Below are 16,834 nucleotides of genomic sequence, written 5' to 3'. Positions count from 1 at the left end.
TTTCACAAGATACATGTATCTAGAGTCGCTCAATCCATAATAGATATCTATAGCTATGTTATCAAGGGATACAGTTGCAGTATTGTAGAAGTAGTAGCGGTGGTCGTACTGTGGTTATTTAGGTGGCAGCAATACAAGGAGTTGCCAAAGCGCATAAGTAACAATGAAAAAACAATAATCATTGGGAGCATCTTTTTTTTTTCCCTTCGTACTTGGCTTTCTCAAAAACAAGTCTGGAGTTTGAAAAATGTCCGTACAATTATTGTATATACTACTGAAACAGTACTAGTATGCGTTTTTCAAAGGAGGCGTATAAGTACTTTATGGTGCTGTCCAGTTAGTAGCCAGTCTGTACAAGCCCCGCCCACCTTGTATCCCGACCTTTAAAACTCCACCCACACAGTCGAATTCATATTCCTTATGGGGGAGTTCATTCACAGCATCGCGAAATGAAGATGGATTTCTGTAAGAGGCTTCAATGTCCCATTCTCTGCCAAAGATGGTGAAACAATCGAATATACAGATATGCATAATTACCTTTTCAAGTACAATGAACAAAAACTTTTACTTCAGACTTGATTTTTAGCCAATACGATGTGCTTATACACGTACTTACGATACCTTTTATGATAATGCGACAGGTCTTATGGGTGAAAGGTCACTCAATCGTCGTAAACAACATGGCAGCTTCCTGTGCTAAGCCGGTCGCTTGATCTCGAGGTAAATGATCGTAAATTATCACTTAACGACTAATCTTATTTCGATATAACTCTGTAATCAGTGTGCAGGAACAAATTCGCCTTGGTAGCGATTGAAAAGAAACATGAATGCAAATTTCTAATGACTCAAAAGCCAGAAACAAGCAGGGAAATGAATATTACATTCCACTATCGAAAACCGGCGATTAGGTCTCGTAGAGTCGTACGTAGTGTCTACTGCCTATCTCGTTCTATGCCAGTGCAGTACCCGGCCACCCGGCGGGCGCTTCGTCCGTCGGTCGCTGTATTGTACATGATACTCGGTAGTAATTCACTAGTAGCTGTCCATGTACCTGCATGCAGCCTGCCTTTTTAACATACTTATGTTAGACATGAAGGGGCAACATTTCACTAGGTCTATGCTATTACCACTTACTTGACTAGTCACGTCAGTTGTTAGCTTAGTTAAATAATAGAAATAATGTAGCGTCGTAGAGTTTAGATATTGGCATTATGCCATTATTGCTCTTTCGTTCTTGGTTGCAGACCAGCTCAATCATCTCACATCCACACACAGTCTGACAGTGTCAGTGACATCTAAGAGAGTTGAACAAAGGTCTTGTATTAATGTACACTAACAATATTGACGCTAAGCCATCCAAAATCTGACCACCTGCAAGAATCTGACTGCTTGTCACTACATGCATCACAAGCCAGCAAATTCTGTTGTCACAACACGCACAAATCACATCATTTCACACACTGGCTTTGACCCATTGTCGTTCACCACAGCCCAGGAAAGTCCCTTGATCACCTCCAAAAATCCATCAAAAATCCCAAATTTTGCCCTCAAAAATGTGAAATTGGTGCCATGTTTCCAATGCTCGTGGGGCATAAGTCCATTATTGAGAATCAGGGTTGCTGAAAAGGCATTAACCTCTAAACTAAAGTCAAGAAATATGCAATTCTGTGGCGAGTTTTTTCGCTTATTGCAAATTCCGAGTGTGATGGTACCGACAAAAATGCAAAAGAAAAACAAAATCTCTGTGCGTGCTGATGCAATGACTACAGCTGTAAATGTGCAGGGGTTTAACTTTAATGCGAGTGCCAACTTGTCATAATTTGACTTGAACCAATGGGCACTGCAACATCCTTGATAAACAACCTTGCAACAACAAGGTACATTGTATGCTATGGCACATTTTCAGCTGCCCGTGACCTTGTACATGCATTGACATTGAACGAACATCTAACGCCTGGTCTCTTTCTAGCTGGTAGAGGTCGAATTCTGGTCCAGTATCATAGCGATGGATTTTCTGAAATTCTGTGATATAAAGCGTCAACGAAGAAGTCAACATTATGATAAAAGTACAGTGCACTTTTAGCATATTGAACGGGACCACCCAAGACACACTTGGTCATATTTATTAAAATCTATTGGTTGTGCTGGTTGAGGCAAGTGACAGGCTCGACCAAGTTGCATGGGGTGTGTTGCACAGGGATAAACCAAATACAATGTAGGTGTATGTATCTGCACCCACACACACCAAGGTTTGACCTCCCGTGCAAAGGTTCGACCGTGCGCAAAAGCATATACTGTACTTTAAAAGTGGATATTTTTGCGTGACTAATTTTTCGCGCTCGACCGGGTAAGAAGAGTTTCATGTGTTTTTAATTCCGCAGAATCAAGACATCAACTAGTGGAACGTATGGCAAGCGAAAATATTTGTGTGCTTTTATTTTCGCACTAGTTTCTGGCAGTGCAAAATGTGGAAAAATTTCCACTTTTACAGTAGGTTTTTTTCTACATGTAGCAGGTGGTCAAATTTTGGACGGCGCTGTGGTCGAATTATGGGCAGCTTGCGTTACATAGCAAGAGGTGCTAGGGATTTCTGACCTCTGATTCCTATATGATCACAACAAACACAAGACATGCTTTTTCATCTTGCATCATTACACTTTATGACTTACAACTCGTTAACCATGCTTCTCATCTACTATACAAAGTGTAAAGGTGTTTTTTTGTTGTTGATAGTTTGGTTGTACTCTGTCAAAAACATGATTTCTAGTGCAGATGAATCTGACTTGGTAAAGGGATTAAGATTTAAAAAAATGTGTATTAGCTATTAAAATTCAATCAAAATGGATAGCACATAGAATCCTCTCCTATTCTTTTTTCAATAGTAAGGAATTGCAGAGTTGACAGAGTTGCTTGCTGTGTCTAATACAAAACACAGCTCAAAAATAGAGTTGAGCTGTCCATACATGCAGCTTCATTCAAGCAATACATTGTATTAAAGGGAGTTTGCTTTATTCATAAACAGTGTCTATCTTTGCTGTCATGCATTGTATGCCACCCTAGGTTGCCATCATACACCCTGACAAGTTCAAGACTATTACTTCAAGAGCAAGGGGGACTCCACCTCAAGAGAGTGTGATATCACAACACTAGAGCACAGATCGACTGGCAATCGACGATGGCGCTCCTCGACGATCCTGCGTTCATCATCGCCCACATCCGGCACGCCTTCATCACCAGCGACGACACGGGAATGTGCGAGATGGCGATCATGAACGAGGACATCGACTGGCCGCAGAAGAAGAAAGAGCTGGAGGAGAAGCGGAAGCTGGCCAAGGTGCCGTTTGACAGCTTCGACAACGATCAAGGTATTCATCGGTCTCTCTTTCTTGCGTACAAAATTGAGCACATTTGCTGGGACTCCAGTTCTTGTTGTACAGTCTGACCTCTCTTATCCGGCCATGTCGGGAGCGGCGCCCATCTGGATAAGTGCTGTGGCCGGATATGGGAGAAATAATGTGTGTGTATGTGTAATCCTGACCCAGTGGTAGGTACATAATGTAGGTAGGTAGCTTTACACTGCAATAGTGTTGTAATCTTTGCTAGCCAACTCAAGATTATAGTCCACTTTTTTATGGAATTTGAAACATTTTGATTTAAAAAAAAAAGTAAAAAGTGCTTGTGTTGGGAATACTATAGGTAAATAGTGTGTGTTTTGTAGGTGTTTTGATTGGGTTTTAAATCACTTTTTTGTTGTTGTCATGTTCACTGTGTGAACATGTCTGGATGATAAGACAAATCCGGATAAGAGATGGCCGGATGATTGAGGTTGGGCTGTAGTTGCACATTAACGCATTAGAGTTCTGATTCATGTCATGCCACTTGTCTACAGAGAGATAGGATACCTCGAGAGTATCAACAGAGGAATGAGTCGGCTTCAGCTGGACCTAGAATCCATAGTTAATTTGACACAAGGACTTTGTGTGCATGCACATGCCTTTGTTCTAAAATGAAGGTGTAATTTTTGAAGGGGGGAGGGGGAGGCTTCTAGTGGAAATCCTTAAGTTTAGTAGTGTCATAAACCAGGCGTGCAAAAGGTCACGTTTAGCTTGTCAAATGGTGTGAGGGCAGCACAGGGATAGAAATATTTGGCATTTATATGATCCAGAAGTATTTTTTGGGAGAACATGCATAACACATTGCTGTGAGAAACTCCGAAGGGGGGTACAACTTTGACTATGTGTGAGGGGGCTATGGCTGCATGCTGGGTCTAATTTTCGGGAAGTTGGGAAAATCGTCAGAAGATGTGAGAGGAGGATGCAAACCACACTGCTTCCATCTTTCACGCCCAAACTGATAAGAGGAGCAAACTCACTGAAATAAACTGAAATAAGTGATGACAAGCACATGTGCCGCTTTGGATGTGCAAGATAGCCAATCTGAGTTGTCTTCGTCCATTTTTTTAGAACACTTTGCCAAATGGCATGGGTCACTTTAGTCCTGCTATGAATTATTCAAGAAAAAAAAAATCAAGATGTGAAAGCCTGTATTTTGTATTTTGTGTGTGCTTTTAATTCTATAAGTGGGTTCGAGCTTTAGAAATGTCAAGAGTCATTCCATTAGTCACATAATGTGAATATTATCGTGATGTTATATCCTTTGAACAGCGTTTCCAAACAAGGAGGGTATTGCATGTGGTGTTGTTGACTTTCATTTTTTTTTTAGGGGGGTGAACATATTCTTCCATGCTGGCACATTCTTGAGAAGAGTGATCCTGTGCTGATGCAATTTTTCCACAGCCAGACATGAATACATCACCACTTCAAATGACCAACTGTTTTGTTTTGACCTTTATGCATGCACAAATACGCTGAATCTCAATGCTGCTATTCAGTGACCCTCATATCCATGATTATCGGAACAGTCGAAGATGAGGCTTGTTGAGGTAAAGTTTGTCTTTTTCCATGCCTTACCTACACACAAAGTCTATGACTAAACTGGGTACCTCATCCTCATGGAGACCAGGTGGCAAACTGTTGGCAAACTGGTGGCAACTCAAGTCTCCACTGGTTGCGGAGACATCTCCGCAATGTCTCCTGGAGACTAGCTGTATCTCCTGGAAGTCAACGAGAATCAAAAGAAGTTACATTTTTTTCAGAGACTTTTTCCAGTCTCTGGCTGGTCCTGGAGATGTCTTAGGTGCTAGAGATGTCTCTGCAATGTCTCCATCAGTTGCAGCCATGTCGCAGATAGTACTTTTTTGGCTGCTGGGGAGATGTCTCCACAATGTCTTGCAATGTCTTGCAGTGACCAAAGACGACCTACCGGCGAGATGTGGAGACGTTGTTGAGACATCTCTGCAACTGAGAAGACATCCTTGTAAAGTCACTGCAACCGCCGAGGACGTCGTGGTGATGTCATGGTGACATCCCCGTGACTTCCATGTGAATAAGTTGTCACCTTTTTTTTTTTTGGAGATATCTCAGATGTTGCCCTGGAGTTACCTTATGTTAATAGGGCAAGCCATTTTTTTTTTTTTGTCTTTAGAGTGATACGAGACACCGCACGTGATGTGTTGCAGCAGTTGCTTTGATTTCTTTGCCAGTGACATAGGCCCTTTAATTTGTTATGAAGCACAGAACTTGCTGCTTGGTTTAGTGAAAATTTGAGATCATTATCAACTTTTCATGTACTGTTGGTGTAGAGCACAGGATGCAGAAAATGCTCAATATTTATATGCAAGTCTATGCAGCACTATGCTACTGTATACCATGTCTATGCAGTAGTACTCACCCTTCACCAGTCTGATTAAAAAAAAAAAAAATTTTGCTGCTGGATCCAGGACTTATCCACTCACCTTTTTTCATGCATGCAATAGCTCGCTTCCTTCAACATTATTTTCCACCTTACTACTCAGCCCAATTTCAGCACACTTTCTGTGCAAGTCTATGCAAGCCCATTGTGAAAGCCCCTTATTATAAAGCTAAGGTATGCCTCCTCAAACATGACAACCCATTCAGGTTACAAACACATACCAAGAATGGAGTAGAACATGATTGCCAAACATGTCAGGACTACATTGTAAGTTTGGAGAAGCTAAGCTCTGCCTCCCTATTTTGAAAATATGGTGAACTGTTCAGATTACAATGGCAGAATCAAGTAAAGCATGGTGGCCCAACATGTCTAGACCTCTACTGGCCAATTTTGATTTGAATAGTGTGTATTGGAGAAATGTGGTTGACGTTGGCTTTTAGACTTGCAAAAATATGTCTACACATTTCTAAACCTGTGTACGAACAATTTTTTTCCCCCCCAATCTGATACTGCTCTATGCCTTGCCAACTTAGTAAACACACAAACTTCAGTACATTAGAGTGGTCAGACTGCTCAGAATGATTTGTGGTTTTCATATACTGTATCCCTCACAGACAATCATTATCATTTTCAAAGTTTTTTGCTGTTCCTTGTTTATGTATAGATCTTTCTAGTGACGTGTAGTAGGTCTTAAAGCAAATGCCAACACTCATGCTGTGTGCATTTACGTGTACGACATTCAGAGTTGAAACTTGCTCCCAAAATGTCATCATGTTCTCAAGTATGGTGGATGTTTCTCATTTGAAAGTGCAAGAGCATTATATTTTTTTTTCTGCTCATAGAGCTACTCTCATTTTCAGGCTGTGAGTTTTATACTTTTCCCTCCATGTTGCACTATGTTCGCTTATATGTGAAGTATGCTTTTGATTTTTTTTGTTTTTTGTTTAATGGGTATACTCTTGGTAGAGATGGGCTGAGCTTATGACAGGACAGAGTTGACTTTCTGCAAGCAGTATGGCAGAAGAGGAAGTAGTGTATTGACCTATTGAGTCCTGGAAGAAATTGATAATCTTGAGTAGTGATTAAATTCTCACTTCTCGCATCACCTCATCACACTTATTTTGGAGAGAGATTAAATGCAGCTGATTAGATTCATTGAATCTGCACAAACTTACGATAGAAAGTCAGTAAATTTGCCAATTTGGAGAGAAACAGGAACTTTACATCTTTGATCTTCTAAAACATGTTGCCAATTTAAGAATTATTTGTAGATGAAGCGATTACGAGAAAGTTCTGCATCTAACACAAACAAATACAAGCTAAATGTACACCATGGGCTCAAATGGATGATGATATTTTGCTTTCCTTTGTTAGGCAGTAACAAAATAGTAAAAATGATAATACCAAGATGTAATAGTACTAGACCACACAATGCAGTTTTCTAGGACTTATTGAGCTTCAAAAAAAAGTTGTGTTTGTATATAAATAAAGTCATTTAAATTTTCTGAATAATAATGAAAGTGATCAGAAGCATACAATGTGCTTTCAGTGCCTTAGTTTAAGATACCTCGGCACAAGACTTCACTCACAAAAACACTTTTTGTGGGGGCTGCTTTTGCTTTGAGAGTATATTTCTACTTTGTATTCATGAATGACGTGAAGATGAAAGTGCTCAGACTGCATGGCTCATGAATATTCATGCACTTATTGTATTAAATGCCTACTAGAATATGAATGACACAAGTTGCTATGGGACTGGTATTAGCCCCACGACTAAAGATTAGTTGAAGGTATTCAGATGCAAAAAATACTTTTCTCATAGATTTGCATAGTAAAAGTTTTTTTTTCTTCTTATTCTTTGAATTCTTATAGTATCTATTTGGTAGAGATCTGAGAATTCTATCATACGATTATGCAAATGTGAACGTGAATGCTGCATACATGCTACTGTAAGTAGTCTATGTCTATGTATATATTGCATCTTGTTGCAGTACCAGGGATCTGTAGGAATGTATCGTGCATCCGAAATAGCGTTCAGCCAATAAGGTGAGGGTATGGTTCATAGCTGCAGCTGCCCAGGCCATCATGCACATTTTTACTTATTTTGGCGGATTATGTAGAGAGAAAGAACCATCCACACAAAAATATCTGATCTGTGCAATAGACGTCTAACGACTGTGCCTGTTGACTAGTCCAAATTCAAGATGAATTTATACTTTCTCGTGCCACTTGAAGTGTTCTTTTTATCATTATTTCTTTTTGTAAACAACTTCATGCACTCATATTTTGAGAAAAAAAACCCAATAGAATAATGCTCTTCCATGCCACAAAGTAGATTTTCAGGGTATTGATACACTTTAAATTTCTTTCTTTTTTTCAGACAATTTTTATTTATTTTTTTTAAAGGGAGAGAGGGTAATTCAAGGTCTTGTGTTGGCGAGGACTTTCACACTTTGTCAAAGTCTCCCATTTACAATGATGAAGATCTGCGGAGTGATACGTGCTGATGTAAGTGATAAAGATGATGCTGACACCCCCAGTGATGAAATGCCCTCTTTCGTCCCTAAATCGGCGGGACGGTTCCACGCTGTCGTGCAAAGTGGCCGGGAATGAACGAGTTTGGAGTCGAGTTTTGAAGCACCCTTCGACGTAATCCGACTTTTCCCCCCAAAACCCGGGTACCAGAGGGATGTTGGCTTATTAGAGAGGATATGGAGTGATGGACGAGAAAAAGCAGACTCCGGCGTATCACACGGGATGTTGAAGAAAGTGAATGGGCGTGTGTAAAGGAAAATTTTGTGAATGCAGGAATCGCTGGGATGGGATGTGTGACTGGTGATACTGTGGCCCTGTTCCCGTTTGAACATCACCTCTGACCACTTTTCATTTTAGCCATGAAAATACTTGCTGATATGAAAGCATTCAGTAGCTTACCAACTCAACATCAAGATTGCTTTAATACAGTCATTGACCATAGGCACAAATAGCAACGTTTCGTAATTATGCTGTATAGGACTAATAATGTTTTAATAAGTACAGATGTATGACTGTGATTAGCCTTTAATACTTGAAAACACTAAAGTACTTTTACATATATATCGTTGGATATACAGGGTGGCCCAAAAAGAACGGAACGCCTAAGATCTTTAATTTCAGCAATATCGTTGCAAATATGTCATCATGTTGCATACTATTAGAAAGGCCATTCTTTTTCCAATAGAATAACACCAAGCTCTTTAATTTCACTTATTGCGTTACGATTTTAGGCCTATTTTTGTCAACCCTTGCAATTTTCAAAATGTGATCATTTTGCACCCTCAGAGATACAGAAACCAGTGAGAATTCGGCTTACCGTAGAACCAGTAGCGTTCGCAATGTGCGGAATGCGGGGCGGACAGTGTTATTGTTGTCAGGTCGTCTCATTCACAATGGTAACAGACAATGACAGCCACATTCTACACATTGTGAACGTTACTGCTTCTATGGCAAGCCGAATTCTCGCTGATTTCGGTGTCTCTGAGGGTGCAAAATGATCACATTTTGAAAATTGCAAGGGTTGACAAAAATGGCCCTAAAACCATGATGGATTAACCAAAATTAAAGAACTTGGTGTCATTCTTTTGGAAAAAGAATGGCCTTTCCAATAGTATACAAAATAATTACATATTAGGAAAAATATTGCAAAAATTAAAAATCTTAAGCGTTCCATTCTTTTTGGGCCACCCTGTATATGAATCTCATAGCTCTAGGTGGATGAAAGTGACTACGTTCAGTTGTACTAAAGTTGTAGACTTCGTCTCTCTGTTGAGTGTGTTGTGTGAACATTTGTGACTTGGGTGATGCTATCATTTGTTGAGTGTTGCTGTAGTTTTATCAGGTCATTACTTGGCTACAATGATTGTATATATCTAAATGCATCAGATCGAATGTTTTGATAAAGAAATCTGTCTAATCCTTAGGCAGGTGATCATTGCAAGATTTAAATCTGTAGATGAAGAAAACGTTCAGATGTCAAATGCTAGAGGTTACATAATGTCCCCTCCTTTTCATTTAATTTTGTGAATGACAATCTAATGTAGATATACATGAAGCACTTTGTGTCAAAGCTATTCTTGAAAAAAAGTTTTCAGACTGTTTAGAACTTGTGAGGAATGACTTTAGGAACACTGAAATGTTAATATTTATCAGAAGTACACTGTGAGTAATATATATATGTGTAGCATGAATTCTTTCATTTTATTGTAAACTTCCTCAGTACATATTTCATTAACATAATTTGATTTATCATAAGTATTATCTGTGAAAGGGTGAGAATGATTTTCAAAGTAAATTAGCATACCAGAATTTCTCCAATTTATCATCTTTTTTTAAAAAACATTTTGTGTGTGAGTTCTAATGCACACAGTGTGGATATATAGGATGTCCTTGTACCATATAGTTACTCATGTGCTTGCGAATATCCCACTGGACACTATTCAGTATATTTTTCAGTCCTTTGGACATGATGTAAATATATTTCTGTTGAAAGGTTCAATAAGTGCCTGGCTCAGTTAAAGTCAGTAATGTTCAATGAATATTCAGTGAATGTTCAATGTATGTTCAGTGAGTGTTCAATGAATGCTTTAAAAGTTATCAAGGAGCCATTCTGTATGACTTCATACCCCTTAGTCACAGCTTATCACTTTGCCAGTTATATATAGTAGGTCAGGCTGGCATTATTGCTGTATTGTTTAAAATACAGCAAATTCTGCAGTCAAGCGCAAACTGTAATGTGTGTGGCAAACCTCAAGAAGGTGGGGACTTGGCTTAATGTCATTGTCCATGCTGACGTTTGACACTCTGCGGCTGTCAAACAAGTCTTTAATGTCATCGCCGTGGCTTTGGGCAGGCTTCTTAGCGACAGGTTTTGATAATGGAAGCCCGGATTGACCCCGATTTGTGACCAGTGTCACAAAAGATTATCTTTCATTTGTTTGTGTGTATTTGTGTGTGTGTGTGTGTGTGTGTGTGTTTGATGGAATCATGGAAGCTTAGGAACTTCCCCAAATCCGGCGACAAAGGCATCAGTTTGTACGTCCTCTTGGCAGCCGGTTTTGATGGTTACACAGTTTGGCAGACGAGGCACGACATTAGCTAATCACAACAGTCCCCTCCAGGCCCTTGATCGCTAGCCACTTGCTCTCTGCTACCACACACGAGACATTGAACCCTGCCCGGGTGCTGCTTACTACTACTACCCCCGGAGTACCGGTAAAAAGAAAGGGGATTAAAGGAAGATCAGAAAGAAAGAGAGAGCGGGGTAGACGGGGAAACAGAAAGATAGAGAGAGAGAGAAAGAGAGAGGGTGAGTGGTTTGGTGGAACGCAACTCACTTCCATCCCCCCAAGAAAAATCATGCAACTAAACCAGACACGACACGTTGATGTTAGGGAGTGAGAGCCAGCAAAAGGGGCAGGAAATCGCGCAAGAGTCCAGAAAAGCGGGGGGTCTCCGCGCGCTGAAAGGGGCGGGGATTAGTTCTTCGTCATTAAACCGTCATTGGCCGTAATATTTTGTGACAAATTTGGGCTTGACGGTGCTTTGTTTCTCCTCGGCGCAGGAATTAGAAACACGCATGGCCGCCGCGAGTCTGCCGGATAATTTGATAACGCAGCGTGTCACTCCCGGTTTGGGGTGTTAAATGGGTCAAATTGATCGCGATGTCTCCAGCACTTGATCATGTAGATACACGGAGCAATTCTCAACTCCACAGCTTCCCTTAACCCCCTGCTTTCTTCTCAACACAGTTCTTTCCTCTCCCTCTCTCTCTTGCTGTCTTTCTCTCTTTTTTTTCTTTGTTCAGAACAAATACTGCTTCATGTATCTTGTTTTGCATAATCATTCTTATTTCACAGACCAAATTTACCAACATTAAAAACCGCATAGTGCAGAGCATGGCACCAATATTATTCATTGTGCGTCTGTTGGTCTGCAGTCAACAGCACTGATTGGTGATTTATGTGTGACAACATGAATTCCAGCGTTGCCACATCCGTAAACACGATTTGCAAAGACAGAATGTTGTATTAGGAGTGAGTGGAATGCACAGATCATCTTCTTTGGTAAGGTAATACTAATAGCAGTATCATAGTAATGACAGTTGAGTTGGTAGTGTTTTAAGTTTTACATGTAGTGGTAAACTTGTCCATGGTAATCAACACAATCTGTTGTAGCAACATCACTATCAGTAGTATTAGAACTAAAGTCGTAGTTGCAATATAGCACTTGGCAGTTATAATGACGATGCCATATTCCCGAGCATGAGTCAAGAAACAAGGGAAAGTAATAACAGAGCTGTCAAAATGGATAAAATAAGGAGGAGCACTGCAAGTAGCTGTGTCAGTCACTGTTGTTGGAGTTGTAGGAAAAGTTGTTGAAAGTGTATTATTCAATATTAGTACTGTAAAAAAGGAGTTGTGATTGTAAACCCCTTTTTTTGGAGGATCACCACTTCGGTGCAGTGAAATTCAAACTTTTACGCATTACAATGTATTTTCACCATGGCATCAGAACCATAACCTGCTCTATGGGGATATGTGTTCCGCTGAAACACTACCATTGTCCCCAAATTGATGCCTGAAAAATGATCATGCACTATGATTGCAGTCCTGTGGAAAGAAATCACATGGGTGTACACTGTACAAGTACATTGTACAGTCTAAATATTTGTTAAATGGGCACTTGGACATAGTTTGTGGGACTACACAATAGGGTGGCATTGAACACTTCAGTCCGAGTGTTTTGAATTATCTTCATCATGATTAAATTGGGCCTTACAACTTTACTCTCCTTCTTCATGATTTTTTATGTGTAGTGTGTGTGTGTTTGTGTGTGTGTGTGTGTGTGTGTGTGTTTGTGTGTGTGTGTGTGTGTGTGTGTGTTTGTGTGTGTGTGTGTGTTTGTGTGTGTGTGTGACAGACAGAGAATGAGAGGTGAACACGTGACATGTTTAATAGCATACATTGTAAGAAGAAAAACTGTGTTCACCATCAAGTGTCACATTGCACATGTTGCCCATTTGAATGGTGTAATGAAAATGTATTTAAACTTGTGCTACCTATATCCTGGCATTTGTTGGGTTAAAGACATTATTACCTGATATGAAATATCAAGAGGATTATTTGGTAACAACAAATGACTTAAGGTTTGCTCCAGTGATACATTTGCCTAAGCTATGAGGCTGCAGTGTCATCTTTGTTTGCTTACTTATGTATTTGTCTCTAGGCATCATAGGGTATGTGAACCTGTTACTGTGGATATCAGTTGTGACTGTGCATTGCAAAACCCAACAAAAAGTCCCACTACCCAATTTTATGTGTAGACTCTACTTTACATTGCAGGTGAATTTGGTCACCCTAGTCAGTTTTACTTTTTCATACTTTCTGACAGAGCAATTCCTTTTCCATTATTTAACTGAAGGTACATTTTAGGGTAATGAAATGAATTGAAAGTTGTCCTTTTTAAGGTTTTTCTTCAGCTTTCCTTTTTTTTTTTTTTCTAGGCTGTATGGTCAGGTATGTGGAAGAGGTTCTTTTTTATTTCTTAAAAACCCTCACCACACTCTTTGCTTTCAGTTCTGATAAAACTGTTGAAAGCATAATGCCATTGCATTGAAAGTTTGTTTAAGTTATGAATCGAAAGTACTTAATAAGTGTGCAAAAATCCAGCTTACCGGTAATCCCATAACCCCATCGAAATGGTATAGCTATGGTGTTTTACATCCTGTCTTTTGTCCCGTTCATTGTGAAGAGCACAACTTGGTGAGATTAAGCACTTGACTAGACCATAACGTTTTAAGTCTCTTTTCTCTGGGAACACTTCTGTAGAGGGTGTACTTGTACAACTTTCTTTCCATTACAGTATTTAGATGGGTTAGAAAAGTCCATTCTGTTGAATCATATTTCTGAATCTGCTCTTGCTGTAACTAACAATTTCATGTCTGTTCTCTCTATGTTGGTTTTGTGATGCAGGGTCACAATTGGTACGATATTGCGCATGGGTATACGGTTAGATAGGGTAATGCCCACATACTGGGTTTGATGTGGAGTGATTTGCACAGGTCAAGCAATACCAGCCATCACTGTATGTGTACTCAGACAACTATGTTAAAGATGAGAAGCTTTAGAGCAGTTCTAAGACATCATGCAGACATTTTCAAGTGTTATTTATGCAAGTTAAAGGTCATTTTAAAGTCAGAGAATCAAACACTGACATTCTTTGAAATGGAGTCAAAAGGGGCCTGAGCTCTGACTCCATTTTACTCCATTGGCTCGCCTTTATTAGATAAGCAGTTTTCAGCAGCTTTTTTTTGCTATTCTTTGAAATGGTTACAGTTTAAAGAGATACTTATGTATTGCTGCTGGGGCAATGAAACGTCTTATCTCAAAAAAATGTCAACCGTTCAGGAGAGTAAAAAATCATGGCAGCCAAAGCACTAGATGGGATCTCCTGTGCTTTGACATGCCATGTTGGCTTCGTGTTGGTGGTAAGACAGCTGGCATTCGGATAGGACATCACTTGACTGATTATCTGATGATCAATTAAAAAAAAAAAAAAAGTGATTTTCACCAAAATGTAAGATACAAGCTTTTGTAACCCCCAGAGATGAACTACATTTATATGTTACAATTACATTATATGCCACATACTTTGTGAATTTGGACATGTAATAAAGACAATTTTTTAAGTGGTTGAATTTTGTGGTCGAGAACCAAGAGTGACGGAATGAGAAATAAGTGTCATCCCTTCTCATAGGAAGAGTTAGAGATCCCCAACCTTGGGGACTTCCTGTATATCTATACCACATTTGTTTGTTTGTTTATGACTGGCACTTTGCACTATACCCCTTTGAACCTGACAATTAGTAACCAGACATTTGTGCCTATCAGCGAAGAAAGCACTCCAACATTCATTCATCTTTATTGGTCTATGCCAGACATAGAAATTTGGCAAAGAAAGCACACTGCAAAAGGTTATAGATCCCGCTTGACTTCTCACAAAGAACATGGTACAATTCTGTTAAAATGGTCTGTCCTACACTTAAACACACACACACACACACACACACATACTCTCTTTCTCTCTCTTTTTTTCTATCTCTCTCCCGCTATCTCACCAGAAAACAAGGGAATACATGTATTTCTGCAATCCCCTATGATGCTCCCAGGTGGACTAGTTAAGAGCCCACATGGTGTCAACCTGGCATACGCATGTAGGAATACATGAATGAATGAATGAATGAATGAATGAATGAACGAACTTCAAAATGGAGCCACATGTGCACAATGAAAAGACCAACACGTACCCAGTAACCGCAATTTACCAGCATTGACAGCCTGTTTTAGTGCACGACAATGAAAACAGCGAGTGGTATATTGTGTCTAAGTATTTTTTATAGAGAGTTCAGATCACATCTAATTTGAAAAAAAAAAGACACAAATTGTCTTGCTGCTTACCCCAGATTACTCCTATCTTGTGTTGGTGGGATTCTGTGCCCTGAGTTTGGTACCTTCGTAAAATGGGGGTCCCATATAGTCACTGTTGTCCTTGATATCTACTCACAATTGCTTTTCCTCTCCATCTCTCCTCTCTCTCTCTCTCTTCCTCTCTTTCTTCTCTCTCTGTCTCTCCCTTTCTCTCTCTTTATTTCTTAAGCATCAACAAAAACAAGCTCACAGGACTGCTGCAAGAAAAGAAATGAAATAATTGCAAACAGTCACTTGCTCTACACAAATTGGAAAAAAAAAAAGATAAGAAGACCAAAATGCATCCAGTAGTCTCTATAATACCACTGACTCGGGCCTCTCCGGGGGATGACAGTGAAAAATGGATATTAGTCTCTGGTGTCTGCTGGTGTAAGAGGGTTCAAATCAAATCCGATTGGAAGAAACAACAAATTATTTTGTCGATTCTCTCTCATTATCTAGCCAATTTCCCCTCCATCTTGTGTTGTCATAGAGTTTACTCTTCCTTTGGTTCTTGGTCGTTGATGAAACGGGAGTCGGTGCATAGCCACTTGTTTTCTTGATACCGGTACACAATGCCTCTTCCGCCCTTCTCCCCATCTCCCACCTCCTCCTCCTCCCCCCTACCAGTCGCGCAGGGGGGAGAAAAATGCAGGACACGTTCTTGTCCTTAAGAGTAGCAATGACTGTGTGTGACGGTGGCACATCGGCGCGGGGTAATGGGGGCTGTAAATCAAAACGTCTTGCGAGGTGGGAGGGGATTGCGCTGTTTGGAATAATTGCATGGCTAAGTGGACAGAGGGTACAATAAACATTTACTGCATCAAGGCATGTGTCACCTTTCACCGGCGGATTCTTGCGGCGCAACGTTGGTAATGGGTTTTGAAGTGCCAGCGTTTGCATTGCCATCTCATCACCCGCTACATTGATACTGCAGTATCAGAATGACTCTAAAGGTGAAGGTTAATCTTCCTGTGTGCAGCTGAATTTGTATTGATGATTTAGTCATGCAGAATTTTCTTTAGAAAGGATACTAAGGGGAAAGAGAAACACTTATGAATAGTTTTAGACTTCTTTAAAGGCTTGAGTTTGTTTTTAATTCAAACAACTGACAAAGAGTTCATATTCTTTTGAATTATAAATTCTTAATTCTTAATATTTGTAAATATGTATGTATATGTGTGTGTTTATATGTGTGTGTGTGTGGGTGTGAGTGATGAGAAGGGGGAAATTAGTAGTTTTAAAGAAAAAAAGAGGAATGCATCAAGATGTTTGGTGTCATAGAGTTTGTGCTGACATTATCTATTCACTATTATTTGTTTGTCTAAGTGCAATGTATACTCTTACCATACTTTACAGGGACCAGACTACAACAGTAACAAAGGCAAAAACATGGTCTCTTGTTTACATGCTGAAAGTGTATCACTATGTCATGTATAATAGGTTCATTGTAACCATAATAGTGTGTATAATGCACTTTCATATACGGCAATGATGCAGAACAAAGCAGACTTGCTCAT

General features: G+C 39.8%; 1 protein-coding gene across 1 annotated transcript in view; it reads left to right on the top strand.

The window, feature by feature from the left end:
- Positions 1 to 682: 682 nt before the first annotated feature.
- LOC139714824 (target of rapamycin complex 2 subunit MAPKAP1-like) overlaps positions 683 to 16,834 on the top strand; it is a gene marked incomplete at its 3' end in the record, with an annotated part of 29,877 nt that continues 13,725 nt past the window's right edge. Inside the window, exons 1-2 of the mRNA XM_071626481.1 lie at positions 683 to 720; positions 3,061 to 3,365. Coding sequence (XP_071482582.1) covers positions 3,176 to 3,365 — 190 coding nt within the window. The remainder of the gene's footprint in view (positions 721 to 3,060; positions 3,366 to 16,834) is intronic.

The sequence above is a fragment of the Diadema antillarum genome, unplaced genomic scaffold (genome assembly GCF_040938485.1).
Source record: "Diadema antillarum isolate AM-2024a unplaced genomic scaffold, OU_Dant_1.0 seq00002457_RagTag, whole genome shotgun sequence".
NCBI classification, from domain to species: Eukaryota; Metazoa; Echinodermata; class Echinoidea; order Diadematoida; family Diadematidae; genus Diadema; species Diadema antillarum.
Note: the sequence above shows the minus strand (reverse complement) of the source record. Positions and strands in the feature narration are given on the sequence as shown.